At 45.2% G+C, this 15,749-nt stretch overlaps 1 protein-coding gene across 12 annotated transcripts in view; it reads right to left on the bottom strand.

The window, feature by feature from the left end:
* Nucleotides 1-15,749, bottom strand: part of LOC106602442 (teneurin-3) — a 401,337-nt gene that overhangs the window by 73,840 nt on the left and 311,748 nt on the right. For 7 of the 12 annotated variants that reach the window (XM_082974188.1, XM_082974185.1, XM_082974186.1 and 4 more), the window contains 4 exons: nucleotides 15,349-15,534; nucleotides 6,984-7,010; nucleotides 4,250-4,396; nucleotides 2,821-3,040 (listed from right to left, as the gene is read on the bottom strand). In XM_082974188.1, the coding sequence (XP_082830314.1) occupies nucleotides 2,821-3,040; nucleotides 4,250-4,396; nucleotides 6,984-7,010; nucleotides 15,349-15,534 (580 nt within the window). The remainder of the gene's footprint in view (nucleotides 1-2,820; nucleotides 3,041-4,249; nucleotides 4,397-6,983; nucleotides 7,011-15,348; nucleotides 15,535-15,749) is intronic. The other 5 variants (XM_045716621.2, XM_045716622.2, XM_082974189.1 and 2 more) reach the window with 1 other exon arrangement.

Below are 15,749 nucleotides of genomic sequence, written 5' to 3'. Positions count from 1 at the left end.
CTACGAGAGCCTTGTTTGTTCACATGTTGATGCTGAGGAGCTGTTGTTTGGTTGGGGATTACTATGGATCCTGTGTGTGTGTGTGTGTGTGTGTGTGTGTGTGTGTGTGTGTGTGTGTGTGTGTGTGTGTGTGTGTGTGTGTGTGTGTTGGATGGATGGCTGGCTGGCAGAGGCTAAAGGAAATGTTCAGGCACATGCTCTGTGTTAGCACTACTGGCTAAACAAAGCCCCCGGATCGGTGGGTCTAACACGGGACAGATGTGAACTTGACTCTCTCCCTTTATCTCCATATATCTATCTTTCTTTCGCTCTCCATCCCTCTCTCTTTCTCACTCCATATTTCTGTCTCTCTCTCTGTCTCTCTATCGCTCTCCATGTCTCTGTCTTTCTCCATTTCCTTTTCCATCTCCCTCTCCCTCCATCTCTCTGTCTTCCTCCATCTCCATCTCTCGCTCATCTTTCTTTGTCCACCTCTCCCTCTCTCCTTATTTGTTTGTTCCGTCCTCCCATTTCTCCACACTTCTTCCTGCTTTATCAGATGATCAGACTGTTCTGTTCTCTCCAGTGAGCACCGTGTTTAACATCTCTATTTAACTCTGTTATCGCTGTGTGGAAATTAAGTTTGCTTTCTAAATACAAGCTAATCTCTACCGGCTGGTTAGTCCTGCTCTTATTGAAATCTATTTGGTTCTAGATCAACTGTGATTGTGAATAATCACAAACGTGCACGGCACTCTGGCCTGAATTAAAGCAACGTTCAAGGTTAAACAGTCATAAGACCTTTGGGAATGACCATAACGGAAGCTGGTCATGGTATATGACTCATGTCGTTGTCCAGTATGGAGAAGCAAACTTTCACGGTTATAGACAACATTGTTATAGACCACTGTATCCACCTGGCTGGTTGTCACCAAGGCAACCACACACACACACACACACACACACACACACACACACACACACACACACACACACACACACACACACACACACACACACACACACACACACACACACACACACACACACACACACACACACACACCCACACACCCACACACCCACACACACACACCAAGGGCCATGGTATGGTCTTGCACTCTGGACATGCGTTGGTAGTACCCAACTCGCTAACGACCATCAGGTCGCTAATGGCCTGGTACTCAGAGCTCTATTGTCCCTCAAACCAAACGCAATCGAAAATCACATCTAACACTTATCATAAAAACTGTATAGTGTTTTTATAACTCAGAAGTTCAACAGCAGGTTGAAACTGAGTGGAAAACTGTGGTCGTTGTGGATGGTGTTTCAGAGCCTAACACAATGAAATGGACAGCGCTTTCTAAGGTGATGATTCATTCAAAACGCCCATACGCATATATTCGAGCTTATGTATATGCATAGGCCGATGAGCCCAAGCCCTTGTGCTGTTATACAATACATAGCCTACTGCATATTACGCATGGCAGAAAAACACAAAACAAAACTGATTTAAGATGTCTTTGGTACATAATTGGTCTAGCCTATACTCCAAAATGAAACAAATTCTACTAATCACCTTTGAGTGTGGACTGTATTATTATGCATACTGGATGGACTGGTTACTTTATGCTACGCTCCAAACTTTATATCCATGAGTCTGGGAGAGAACGTATAGCCCTAGGCGATGCTGTTGGTTCACTGATTGTTTCCGTGCAGCTTACAGTTAAGCCTACAATTATAGTGAATTTGTATTTGATTTTGAATAGCCTAGTAATTGGCCATTTTTTATATTTTCATAATTAATAGACACATTACCTTTAGCTACAGAACCATGCATTTCCATGTCCTCCTCTCACCTTAATTCCTTTCTCAGAGCAACAAGCGTTCCAGCGGTCTGATAGAATAACATTGAAATAACGTCATCTAAGCTCCAGTAGCTGACTAGGCATTTTTTTTTCTTAAAACACAACTAAAGTAAGGAATGAAATATGTTTTGTTGTGAAAACATGTTACTATCGATGTTCCCAAACAGATTTCACTTGGTTTCCCAAATTAAGCACGGGGTAGCTGCAGGAACAGGGTTGGAGATCCCATGGCATACAGAGATTTTGCGGAAATATCACTTGTCGCGCAGCAAGAGGCTGCATACTCCTCCAACAGTTGTTGATGCATGTGAAATAACCGGAGTAGCATGGCTGAAGGAACTAACCGTCAGGAAAGCGGCCTCAATGTATTTTTCCCCCTGCCTCTGTTCCTGCACATTTGATAATGGGCCATTTTAAATTGAAACTAATTTCACATATTAGTAAAGACAAGATTCAATTAAGAATAGTCTGAGGGGTGAAAATATGATCACTTGATGAGAGAGCAGCGTGTGCAGCCTGAGGCAAGGAACAGAGCACAAGCTTTTTTGCGACTTTCTCAAATCATTAGTAGCCTAATATCACACTATGCAGCCCATATATGTTTTGATTTCTAAGACATTTTTGTTTGTATCATCACAACTGAAGTTGACAAATAACTCTAAATCTAGTGTATAGGACCTCTTTTAAATGATCACTTTTACGCTCAATAGAGTCATATTTCATATTCACACTTGAATGGGCAAAAAACGATTATATTCTTCATACTACAAAATCAGTCTTTTGCATGACAATAACCGTCTGACAAAATGTCATGACCGCCACAGCTCTCTCCACACACACACACACACACACACACACACACACACACACACACACACACACACACACACACACACACACACACACACACACACACACACACACACACACACACACACACCTGTTCAAATAAAGGTGAAATGAGAATGCTCACCTCTTGTTGAAGGGGTTGTCCCCGGTGATGACGTGGCTGCCCTCTGGTCCAACCAGGAAGCGGATGCGTTGGTAGAAGGAGCGTGCGGCATGCTGGGGCATCAGGCTGGACGGGCTCTGACTGATGATCTCAGAGGGGTCCGGGGAGCCGCGGCAGTACGGCTGCGTCTGACAGGATGTCTGGAGGCAACAGTCTGGGTCCATACAGTCAGCCAGGCCGTCTGAGAGAGATAGAGCGTTATGAAGAGGCAAACAAGAGGAGTAAGGAATGGGATCCAGATCAGATTCTCTCTGATAACTCTAAAGGAACCATATACAGTGAATTCACTAACAAAATACTTTTAACCAAGTTAAAAACAAATCTACCTCCAGTGGCTCTTTTTGTCAGGTGGGCAAAGGTATGTGTTGTTATAATTGGCTGTATTCGGTTGCGCTTTCAGAATGTGATTGGCTGTGTTCCTGTGAGAGCGAATAGCAGGCCCAGTTGTTCAAAGTTATTAGTCGACCTCTAACCCCTGGCTGTGGTGATAAACTGCCTGGTTCCTCCATCCTGACTGCTGCCTTGGATGGGATAACTGTAGGTTAAATATGCTGTTGGAGTCTCACCGTTAGGTAGGTTCGTGAGGGAAGGAGGGAGAGAGAGCGAGAGAGAGCGAGAGAGAGCGAGAGAGAGCTAGACAGAGAGAAATAGAATGGAAGAGAAAAAAGAGTGCGATAGAAAGTAAGAGAGTGAGTGAGTGAGAAAGAAGGAAAGAAAGTGTAGAGGGATAGAGCGAAAGAGAGAGAAATAAAGAAGGAGAAAGACTTCTCTCTGCTACTTCAACAGCCAGCCTGCCTGCTGTTTTCCAAGGCCTTTGTGTGGGAATGAGATTTGCTCCGTCTCCCACAGGTGACGTCCACAGGAAAGGGGGAGAGGAGGAGAGGGAAAAGAGCGGTGGAAGAAAGGAGGGAGGTAGGACGTGGAGCTCATGAAAGGCTGCCATTCGCCTTTGTTAGGTTATTAAAAGCTCGGCGTACATCTGGCGACCAGTCGCCACTGGGCGTGGGGGGGGGGGGGGGGGGGGGGGGAATTGACGCACCCGTACCTTGTCCCTCCCCCACCCCTCCCTCATCCCCCTCTTCCAAAACTAATCAGGACGTGACTTGTTCCTTCTTTTATCTCTTTATTTAACAGGCCTCTATAGTGGTGACGCCACCGCCTTCTTCAGTCGGAGCTTTACAGAGTGCAGAGATCCACATATAATGTGGTTGTGGGTTCAATCCCAGCAAGGATCACACACAATGCGCACAGTTCAGATGTATGAACTCCCTGTACTGGAAGTGACTTCTAATGAAAATGTCTGGCATATAACGTAACGTAACCCAGAGCCAAAGACAAATGTCCATTTTGTGAAAACGTAATGGACAAGAAAGTTTTCTACATGTCTCACCTCCTTCGTTATCCTTGCCGTCGGTGCAGAGGGTCTCCATGGCAACGTCGCATCCCGCCCCACGCCACCCGGACTGGCAGACGCAGTGCCATCCGTTCTGGTCCAGGGTACAGCGGCCGTTGTTGTTACACAGGCCTGGGCAGCCCTCTGTAGCAGACCAGAGTATGGAGAGTTAACAGACACTCACACACATAGGAGGGTTATGTGTGTATGGGGAAGGGGGGAGTGTGTGTGGCCGAGGGTGTGTGTGTGTGTGTGTGTGTGTGTGTGTGTGTGTGTGTGTGTGTGTGTGTGTGTGTGTGTGCGTGTGCGTGTGCGTGTGCGTGTGTGCATGTATAGGTGAGAATAAGGGAGGGAGTGTGTGTGAGTGCACTTGTGTATCTCATATCAACATTGTGGTGTGTGTCTGTATGTAGGTGCTACTCTGTGATTCAACATCGTGTGTGTGTGTGTGAACACACGTGTGACTGTGTCCTCCTTTTTCGAGGAGATCACCCCTCTCAGTTTTTCGATGAGAACAAACAAATGAACAATCAACATTAACCGATTTAGATTAATAGGTAGAGAACCAACCAAAATGAAAAGGTTTCTGGGGAACTTAACATAACAGACAGTGTGACATCAGACAGTTAGACAGGCCTGTGAAATGCACAGATGCTGTAATTTCACATGAACGATAGAAGCCTCGTGAAGAACCATTCGTTAACCTTGTTAACCGTTGAAGAATTGGAAAGAAAATATGAATTTTGCCTTAATTAAGTCAAGTAAGAGAGGATGTCAGAAATACAAATGTTGGAAATGGAAATTGAGTCGAGAGCAAAAGGAATCAAAATGCACCATACACTACAAAAGAAGAAGCCAAAATAAAACGTGTCATTAATTTCAGGGAGATTTCATAATGACAATGTCCCAAAATAGCCCAAATCAAACAGAATCAGAAATCTAAAGAACCCAAACGAAAGCCCTAAATCGATTTTCCTCTGCCTTCTTCAGTTTTTGATAGTAGTAGCTATTGGCACATCCATGTGAAGCTACAATACAATAGGGACACAAAGTATAGGGAGGGCTCTGGCTTGAGTCCCTGCCTCCACAGCTATACTTTATGCCTAGGTCACATTCCTTTACACAGAATAATAATAAACAAGAGAATAATACAATTGTAATAATATAGAAGCAAAGCCCAGGAGGAAGTGAAAGCAGCCCAGCGACTAGGCTAGACAGTCAGGAGGTCAAACAGGCCGCGGATGCATGGAAACAGGACCAACAAGGATTTTCCAACAAAACGGAAGAACCATGTTAGAAGGGTGGTCAGTGGTGAGTAGGTTGTGTGTGTGTGTAGGTGTGCGTGTTTGAGTTTTGGGAATTCCAAACAAAATGGCACACGTGTGTGTGTACGTGTTTGAGTGTACAGTATGCGTGTGTGTGTGTGTGTGTGTGTGTGTGTGTGTGTGTGTGTGTGTGTGTGTGTGTGTGTGTGTGTGTGTGTGTGCTGGAAACAGGTTTTAAGACAGACAAGAATGGAGATAACCAGAAAAAGGGCCACAAAAAACAGTGAGGGACTGGTACAAAGACACGTTTACGCCGTGCTTCAAGACAAGAGATAAAGAAAGAAAGAAAGAAAGAAAGAAAGAGAGAGAGAGAGAGAGAGAGAGAGGGAAAAACAGGAGAGCGGAGAGTGATTGTTCATGACAATCTCCCTGGGGCTTTTGTATGAATTACCTTTAAATCCTGCGATTAGGGGGGGCCAAGGAAAAGGAGAAAAATTTGGGAAAGAAAAATGAACAAAAAAAACTCAGTACTTCAGTCTCTGTGAAGGAGGTTGCAGACCGACTGACAAACACATAAAAGGAAAGAGAGCGAGAGAGAGGAGGGGAGAGGAGGAGAGGAGAGAGGAAGGGAGGAGGCAGGATTCCGTGGACATACTGTTGGAAGACAGGGGGATACAGAGAAGGGAAGACAGAGCGCGAGAGAGCGAGAGAGACTGATACATAGAGATCACTGGAGATAGCTCTGTTTGAAGGTCGAGGGTCAAGGGTTAAAGAAGTAGTCCATATCTTCACTTCAGCTTAAAGGGCTCCAGTTCTTAGTTCTCTACAAAAGGCATTGATGGTGATAGTAAAACACCATCAATTTGTTAACAAATAAATGTATAATCACATTGTTTGGACGTTTGTCAATTCGGGGAAAGCAAAAAAGCAAACAAAAGGAAAGACTGACACGTATACAAAAAGCATTGAGGCAAAGCATCCGGGATAACACCCCCGTTTTAAGAAAAAAATGCCTCGTCAGCTACTGGAGCTCAGATGACGTTATTTCAATGTTATTCTATCGGACCGCTGGAACGCTTGTGGCCTCGCCCGGTGCCCAACGCGTGGGCGTTCGAGAGCCGTGGTTGGTGGGTTATGTGGGCTAAAACCCGTCCCAGTTCTACCATGCCTGGTAGTTACTGAACATCCTCCCATGCTCCAAGAGAGGACATGATATTGGATTTCCCCCACAGTACCAAGACGTGAAAACATGACAAACAAATAGTCACAGTGACAACAGAAGACTGAATCACTGAATCAATGAATCAATGAATCAATGAATCAGAGATAAAAAGAGATGAAAAGATAGAGAGAGAGAGAGTAGAGGGTTACTGGGAAGCTTATGGCCGGTCACATGTACCACACAGCACGATGGGTGGGGGGTGGGGTGGGGGGGTGGGGGGCAGAAGAAAGAGGGACCACAGTACCTTTGACTCTAATATCCGGATTGTGAGCTTGAAAAAAGAGAAAAGGAGAAAGAGAAAGAGAGGAGAGCGAGCGGTTAAGGAGAGGAGAAAAGAAACATGGCAGACTATTTACCAGAGTGTTAGTTAGTAGTGTACTTACGAGCACAGGCACCCTTACACACTCGCACACACACAAAACACACACACACACACAACACGTGTGTTTGAATGTGATGGATATCCCATGTGACACAGAGTGTGTGTGGCCGTGACCATCCTCACATGTAAACCTCTAGGATTTCTCTAGGTGTTGTGACGGGGGGGATTAAAGATGACATGCTTTATCAGACACTTAGCCTGTTGTGACGTATCAACATATGAATGTTGCATGTAGAAATGTTTTTCATATACATACATACGTGTGCGTGTCAATCTGTTGTCTTATATCGCCAACATCCAGTCCCTAAATGTCTTACACAATCTCAGATGTCGCTTGCTGTAACCTCACACTAGCTCACACATACACACACCGGCTCAGGTGGCCGCTAGAACGGCGATCCTCCTCTCCTTTTCCCAGAGTGGAACAGGATCCCTTAACAGAACTAATGGAGCGCCAGGGTTCCTAATGAAACGTCAGGGTTAAGAAAAGAGCAGCAATCATCCCTGAACCCTGAGCAAAGGGGCAGCAATTTACCAGCTAATTGCACTAAAGATTTCTCATTTACTTCCATCATATTCCACTCACATGGGGACAGGGAGGACTGTGTGTGTGTTTGTGTGTGTGTGTGTGTGTGTGTGTGTGTGTGTGTGAGTGCGGGCCTATGGGTCAAGCTGCAGAATTAATCAGCCCCTTATAGACATCAATGCTTCATTATTTGTTGGGCCAACTCTCGGCGGCTGCTGATTAAAGTGAAATTAATCTGGAAACAATTATATATCACAACGTCCAGACCCATTCAATCACCACCCAGAGGTAAAGATGGAGAGATGGAGGGAGGAGAGGAGAGGGGGATGAGGGGGAGGGTAGAGAGATGAGGCGGGACGGAGAGAGAGAGCAGAGGGGTAGAAGGAGAGAGAGGGGAAGAGCAAGGGGGGAGAGGGAGGGGGGAGAGAGTGAGAGAGAGAGAGAGAGGGGGGAAGCAGGGGTAGAGGGCTACCGGCATGTATACATTGATTTACATGATCTTAAGTAACGTTTACTGCACTTGGGGGCCTTTAACAACCCCATCAGCTCCAGGTGAGCCTGCCGTAAAAACAGGGAGGGCTCCTCTTAGACTTTAATCATGCTATAGCCCAAAGTGCTCCAGAACCCATTGAGCCTCACTCATTACCTGGTCTATAGTACACACACACACACACACACACACACACACACACACACACACACACACACACACACACACACACACACACACACACACACACACACACACACACACACACACACACAGTGATGTATGTATAATAACGGTAGTGTGTGACTAGACTGATGGAGCTACCAGCCCGTTAAGACAGAAGCCAGATCAGTGGTAACACAGAACAGCCATTCAGCAGTACTGAGAGGGGGATTATGGGCTTCCTAGTTCCCAAGTAGAGCCTCGAGTGTAGCAGGGTTAATTAACTATTGAACACAGTTAAGGAAATAATTTGGCCTTTTGTGAATAAAATTGCACTGTTTTAACTACACAATTGAGTTTACAAATAGCTGTGTTTTTGTGTGTGTGTGTTTAATGAAACGCTAACCATGGACAGTTTTTTTCTTCCCGCCAGACAGTCGAGTATTAAAAGACAAATCACTACAAAGAATGCTACAGTAGCAAGTAGCTGGAACTGAAGCTTGAGGTGGGGAGGGACACCAGACCAATCATTTTGGTCTCTCATTTCAGTGAAAATATCAATAGTAGATGGTTTGTTTTTCTTGTGAGCGAGAGAGGAGTATGTGTGTGTGTGTGTGTGTGTGTGTGTGTGTGTGTGTGTGTGTGTGTGTGTGTGTGTGTGTTGTCTAGCGAGCATCAGCCTTGGATGATAATGGAGAACCATCAGTCGTTACACTGACCTGGAGGCAAACAGACATCTGGGGAGAAGCAGAACCAGACACACAGACAGACTGCAGCTGGTTGGAGTGTGTGTGTGTGTGTGTGTGTGTGTGTGTGTGTTGTCTAGCGAGCATCAGCCTTGGATGATAATGGAGAACCATCAGTCGTTACACTGACCTGGAGGCAAACAGACATCTGGGGAGAAGCAGAACCAGACACACAGACAGACTGCAGCTGGTTGGAGTGTGTGTGTGTGTGTGTGTGTGTGTGTGTGTGTGTGTGTGTGTGTGTGTGTGTGTGTGTGTGTGTGTGTGTGTGTGTGTGTGTGCGCGTGCGTGCGCGTGTGTGTGTGTGTTTGAATGTCTGAAGGAGAGAGATTGTGCGTGTGTGTGTGTGCATGAATGTGTGTACAGTATGTGTGTCTGTGAAGGCACGTGTTGCGGTGCTGGGTGAGATATTGCTGGCTCTGCAGTGCTATTCTGGGCGATGGAGAGATGTGAGGGAGGAATGACTGACCACCAGTCCAGCCCCAGGAGAGGAAGGGCAGAGGGGGAGAACAGGGAGCCTGGGATGGGGTTCTGGAGCTGGACTGCTGGAGAAACCTTGGGGCAGTAAGTCTGCAGTTTCCTGGTTCCCAACTAATACACTCAGTCTCTGCCTGTTCACCAGCTGCACTTCTCAGAACACACACACACACACACGCACTCGCAACAACATTTTAACAATATTCCATACATTACTTTAAAATCAGTCTCCGTCTCTAATGGCACCCTATTCCCTACACAGTGCACTACTTTTGACCACGGCCTATAGGAGCGATTTGGGACACGTATTCAGTGTGACTAAAGGAGACAACCCTACTGATGAGGTATTCAGAAGCCATAATAATGATAAGAAGAAGAAGAAGCAGCAGAAGTAGTAGAAGAAGAAGCAGCAGAAGTAGTAGAAGAAGAAGCAGCAGAAGTAGTAGAAGAAGAAGCAGAAGAAGTAGTAGAAGAAGAAGCAGCAGAAGAAGTAGTAGAAGAAGAAGCAGAAGAAGTAGTAGAAGAAGAAGCAGCAGAAGAAGTAGTAGAAGAAGAAGCAGCAGAAGAAGTAGTAGAAGAAGAAGCAGTAGAAGAAGAAGCAGAAGAAGAAGTAGAACCTGTTGCTCTCTTTACATTACCTAATGTCTGCAGAAGGAACGAGCAGCATTGTGCAAGTCCATAAAAATGTACTTTTCTATCCTCCGCAGAAGAGTATTTTGGAACACTGATAAAAATCTTGGTTATTGGACATGATTGTTATACAAACACATAGATGATTCAGTCTGTTTACTGTAACTCAAATCGTCAAGGGAAGACATTGGTATCGGTTTGTTGCTGCAAAATCCTTAGCAAACTCTTACATAAACTTGACATCATTTCCAAGGAAGCACAAATGATTTCAGCCAATTGAAGTTGTTTTCTTTTAAACAAGGACACTTCCACGTCTCAGAGACGTCTATTCATTTGCTGCATTTTGCAAGCGGGAACATTAGAGTAAAATCAAGGACACTATTTTACCATCTCAATCACACACACAACACAGTGACAATTTACTCAACCTATCATCACTGTGTTTTGTATGGAAAAGTAATATTGAGCAGTGGACTACTTCCTTAAAGCCACTCAAAATGGAGATGCATCAAGCCACATAGTGTCAGACAATGACAGAGAGAGAAAGAGATAGAGTGGGGTCTGAAATTATTGACACCCTCGATAAATATGGCCAATAATGACTGTATAAAATAAATCAGTCAAATAGTGAGCTATATTGTATGCAAAAAAAATTGGGGGATTATTTTATGCTAATACAATTGCTGAGAGAAAAATATTTAGTTTAACAAGTAATTTTTTTTTCTCAAAAAGGTAGAGGTCAAAAATATTGACACCCCTAGCACGCAATGACTACATCAAGCTTGTGACTCTACAAACTTGTTGGATGCATTTGTAGTTCGTTTTGGATGTGTTTCAGATTATTTTGTGCCCAATAGAAATTAATCGTAAATAATATATTGTGTCATTTTGGAGTCACTTTTATTGTAAATAAGAATAGATCACGTTTCTAAACACTTCTAAATCAACGTGGAATATATCATGAGACATGCAATCGTGAATAACGATGAGTGAGAAAGTTCCAGAAGATCATACCCTCAAGACACGCTAACCTCTCACTGTTACCAATACCGGGAGGTTAGCATGTCTTGCGTGTATGAACTTTGACCCTCTGTAACTTTCTCACTCATCATTATTCATGATCGCGTGTTCTCGGAGGAGAGAAGAAGACGACTTAATAACTACTGTGTTCTTCTCCTCTCTCACTCAGTGTTTGCTATGGGGGAAGGGAGGGGGATGTCTGTAGCAGAAAAGTAATGAAGGACTAGGTAAACGCCACTGCCTCCTAACTCTAAATAAGTCTTAATGTTGTTATACTGTAGTTCCACTGCATATAATAGACTGTCTAACTGGTGTTATATCGAGACAGCTAGTGGGTATAGTAATACCCTCTAATATCCATTCTTCCACCGAGAAAATTACACTATACACTCTTTGTTTGAGTGTTTGTATAAGCGATTGGATAAGAACATATGGTATGTGGTTTGGGGGGAGGGGTTGTACTGTGAATGTGTACAAGGCAACGCGGTGAGATTGTCCGGGGGTCAGAGCGGGGTGATTGACAATTGGTGGCAGCAGTGGGATCTGTCCCACGCTAATGTTCTGCTGTTCTATCTGGTTGACGTCCCTTCCCCCTTGGTGGAAGTCATTCTCCTTGCTAACTTCTAATCCCAACAAAAATACCCCTTTATCTTCAGCAGACACAAATGACGCATGGTGGGCCTCACCACCTCTGACCCGCCACTCTGAAACAGGAGAGAACATCTCAAGGACAGAGAGGTGGCACTTTTAAGTGTACCGCTCGCTACGTGCAGAGTGATACCATGGGTGCATCCGAAATGGCACACTATTCCCTATACAGTGCACTACTTTTGGCCAAAAGTAGCGCACTACATCGGGAATAGTGTGCCATTTCGGACAGAGCCCAACCCTCTTCCTAACTGACTCACGTCCCAGCCAACCCCTGCAGGGTTTCAGTTTCAGACTAGGACTCCTAGTGGATGACTTCAAGGAGCATCCTGCCTTTGTATTTTGGTGTTTGAAGGCTAAGAAAAAGTGTCTGAAGACTAATAATGAGCCAAAAGGTGTTATTTTCAGGGGAATGAGGCAGCGAGCGGTGCTCCCTCCACAGGGCCAGAGATAATCAGACACACATTATTGACACAGAAGAAATTAACTCCATGATGATGAGTAGAGTGTGTCAGTGTGTGTGTGCGCTCGCGTTTTTATGTGTGTGTGCAGAGAGTGTCATGAAACCTGAAAACACACAGCTGGGGGACACCATGCTAAAGACTGTTGCATGCTTCCCAGTCAAAACAGTTTACTCATATATTATGACAAAATCATGACTTTTTGTTCGTTTTGGTGTTCGGCAGGTGTTTTTTTCCCGGCTGTTCGCGCACACAACATTTTTGCTTGAGAGGCAAGTCGAAGTTCAGTAGCCGAAGTCTACGCCCCTTCGTCGGTGATTGGTCAACAGTACTACTCCTAGTAGGAGTGGGAACTATGGATTCTTCAATGAAATGTTTGTTGTCAAAGTCTTAATGCAAATTTTTCCACTTGAGAAATAATGCACCATACGTCTTAGATGTAAAATTGTGCGACTTATACCTCCTCTGCAAAACCGTCAAAATGTATTACAGATTTTTTGGTTAATCTTACATTAATTAGAAGTATTTTGAGGAAGTCTTACTGGGTATGTTGTTGGTACGGCATCTCAAGAGGGACAAACATTAATATTGCTGAGTTCTGCTAGGAGCAAACCCAACCATGTATGCGGGCACCTTAACGCTAACTCGACCGCTAAATGAGTGGGGGGACACCATGTTAAACTCTAACTCGACCGCTAAATGAGTGGGGGACACCATGTTAAACTCTAACTCGACCGCTAAATGAGTGGGGGACACCATGTTAAACTCTAACTCGACCGCTAAATGAGTGGGGGGACACCATGTTAAACTCTAACTCGACCGCTAAATGAGTGGGGGGACACCATGTTAAACTCTAACTCGACCACTAAATGAGTGGGGGACACCATGTTAAACTCTAACTCGACCGCTAAATGAGTGGGGGACACCATGTTAAACTCTAACTCGACCGCTAAATGAGTGGGGGACACCATGTTAAACTCTAATTCGACCGCTAAATGAGTGGGGGGACACCATGTTAAACTCTAACTCGACCGCTAAATGAGTGGGGGACACCATGTTAAACTGTAATTCGACCGCTAAATGAGTGGGGGGACACCATGTTAAACTCTAACTCGACCGCTAAATGAGTGGGGGACACCATGCTAAACTCTAACTCGACCGCTAAATGAGTGGGGGACACCATGTTAAACTCTAACTCGACCGCTAAATGAGTGGGGGACACCATGTTAAACTCTAACTCGACCGCTAAATGAGTGGGGGGACACCATGTTAAACTCTAACTCGACCGCTAAATGAGTGGGGGGACACCATGTTAAACTCTAACTCGACTGCTAAATGAGTGGGGGACACCATGTTAAACTCTAACTCGACCGCTAAATGAGTGGGGGACACCATGTTAAACTCTAACTCGACCGCTAAATGAGTGGGGGGACACCATGTTAAACTCTAACTCGACCGCTAAATGAGTGGGGGACACCATGTTAAACTCTAACTCGACCGCTAAATGAGTGGGGGGACACCATGTTAAACTCTAACTCGACCGCTAAATGAGTGGGGGACACCATGTTAAACTCTAACTCGACCGCTAAATGAGTGGGGGACACCATGTTAAACTCTAACTCGACCGCTAAATGAGTGGGGGACACCATGTTAAACTCTAACTCGACCGCTAAATGAGTGGGGGACACCATGTTAAACTCTAACTCGACCTCTAAATGAGTGGGGGACACCATGTTAAACTCTAACTCGACCGCTAAATGAGTGGGGGGACACCATGTTAAACTCTAACTCGACCGCTAAATGAGTGGGGGGACACCATGTTAAACTCTAACTCGACCGCTAAATGAGTGGGGGGACACCATGTTAAACTCTAACTCGACCGCTAAATGAGTGGGGGACACCATGTTAAACTCTAACTCGACCGCTAAATGAGTGGGGGACACCATGTTAAACTCTAACTCGACCGCTAAATGAGTGGGGGGACACCATGTTAAACTCTAACTCGACCGCTAAATGAGTGGGGGGACACCATGTTAAACTCTAACTCGACCGCTAAATGAGTGGGGGACACCATGTTAAACTCTAACTCCACCGCTAAATGAGTGGGGGACACCATGTTAAACTCTAACTCGACCGCTAAATGAGTGGGGGACACCATGTTAAACTCTAACTCGACCGCTAAATGAGTGGGGGACACCATGTTAAACTCTAACTCGACCGCTAAATGAGTGGGGGACACCATGTTAAACTCTAACTCGGGCTAATTGATGTGATTATTTGTTTGAATAATGGACCAGATCCTAATAAAGACGGTCAGAGATCGAGGCAGAACAGAACATGAGTTCTGTGTGCGTGTGGGTGAGGAAAGAACATGCATTCTGCTCCGCAATTGACTTAATATCAGGGAATCAGCCGACAAAATAAGATTTGCTTGATAACAATTAAGGCCGTTTAATGATGTAGGGGTTGAGAGGGAAACAAACATGATTTCTCAGTTATCTTTAGGGCTCGTATCTCTGCATTGTATAGAGGAGACTTTGGCCTGTTTCAGTATTTGTTTCACACCTGGCTTAAAAGCTAAACAGCAACGCGCCAGGTATTTACAACGCTGCTCTGTACCCTCTTGTTAAGATGCAGAGCTTGGAACAGGACACACACAATCCATCTTATCCACACTGCCTTAACTACAATAAATGTCAGTGTTTTGATTGAGGTTAAAGGTCAGCAGCGCCCCATGGGGAGGGAGTTAGCCAGGCCTTTGTAAAGAGAGGGATGGAGAGGTTAGAGAGGAAAGAGGAGACTGGGATCAGATGCTACTTCAGCTGGCTGTTCAAAGCCATATAGTCCCCCAGGTTGGAGTCCTCCGTGGTGTGAGAGCTGGGGGAATCATGGATGGACAGACAGCTTCAGAGGTAGAAGAGAGAGTGTGATTGGTGTGTGTGAGAGAGAAAACGTGTGTGAAAACATGTGTTTCTTTGTAACAAGGTCTTTAATTGTCGACCCATATGATGTATTCACGTTTATGTGTACGGCCACTGTAGGCGTGTGTATTTTTCAGTAGACCTACCGATGTTGCAGTGCTCGCCGGTCCAGCCCTGGTTGCACTCACACTTGCCCTCCTTGCAGACTCCGTTCTTAGTGCACATGGGGTGGCAGGCCTTCTGGTCACAGACCGTACCCGTCCAGCCCTCCTCGCAACGACAGCTGCCCCCGAAACACACGCCGTTGGAGCCGCAGTCCACCACACACACCTCTGTACACACACACACACACACACACACACACACACACACACACACAAAGAAGGAAATGTTAGTGTCAGTGTGTAATGATGTAGAATCGCTAGCTAGTTATCTGGGTGTGCTATTAGCGTCCACGTCACCCGCTCTGAGACCTCGAAGTGGTTGTTGAAACACATTCATTCATAACAAACAAAACAGACACAAGGTTTCATCTATCTCTGTTTCA

The sequence above is a fragment of the Salmo salar genome, chromosome 04, assembly GCF_965601325.2.
Source record: "Salmo salar chromosome 04, fSalSal1, whole genome shotgun sequence".
Classification (NCBI taxonomy): Eukaryota; Metazoa; Chordata; class Actinopteri; order Salmoniformes; family Salmonidae; genus Salmo; species Salmo salar.
Note: the sequence above shows the minus strand (reverse complement) of the source record. Positions and strands in the feature narration are given on the sequence as shown.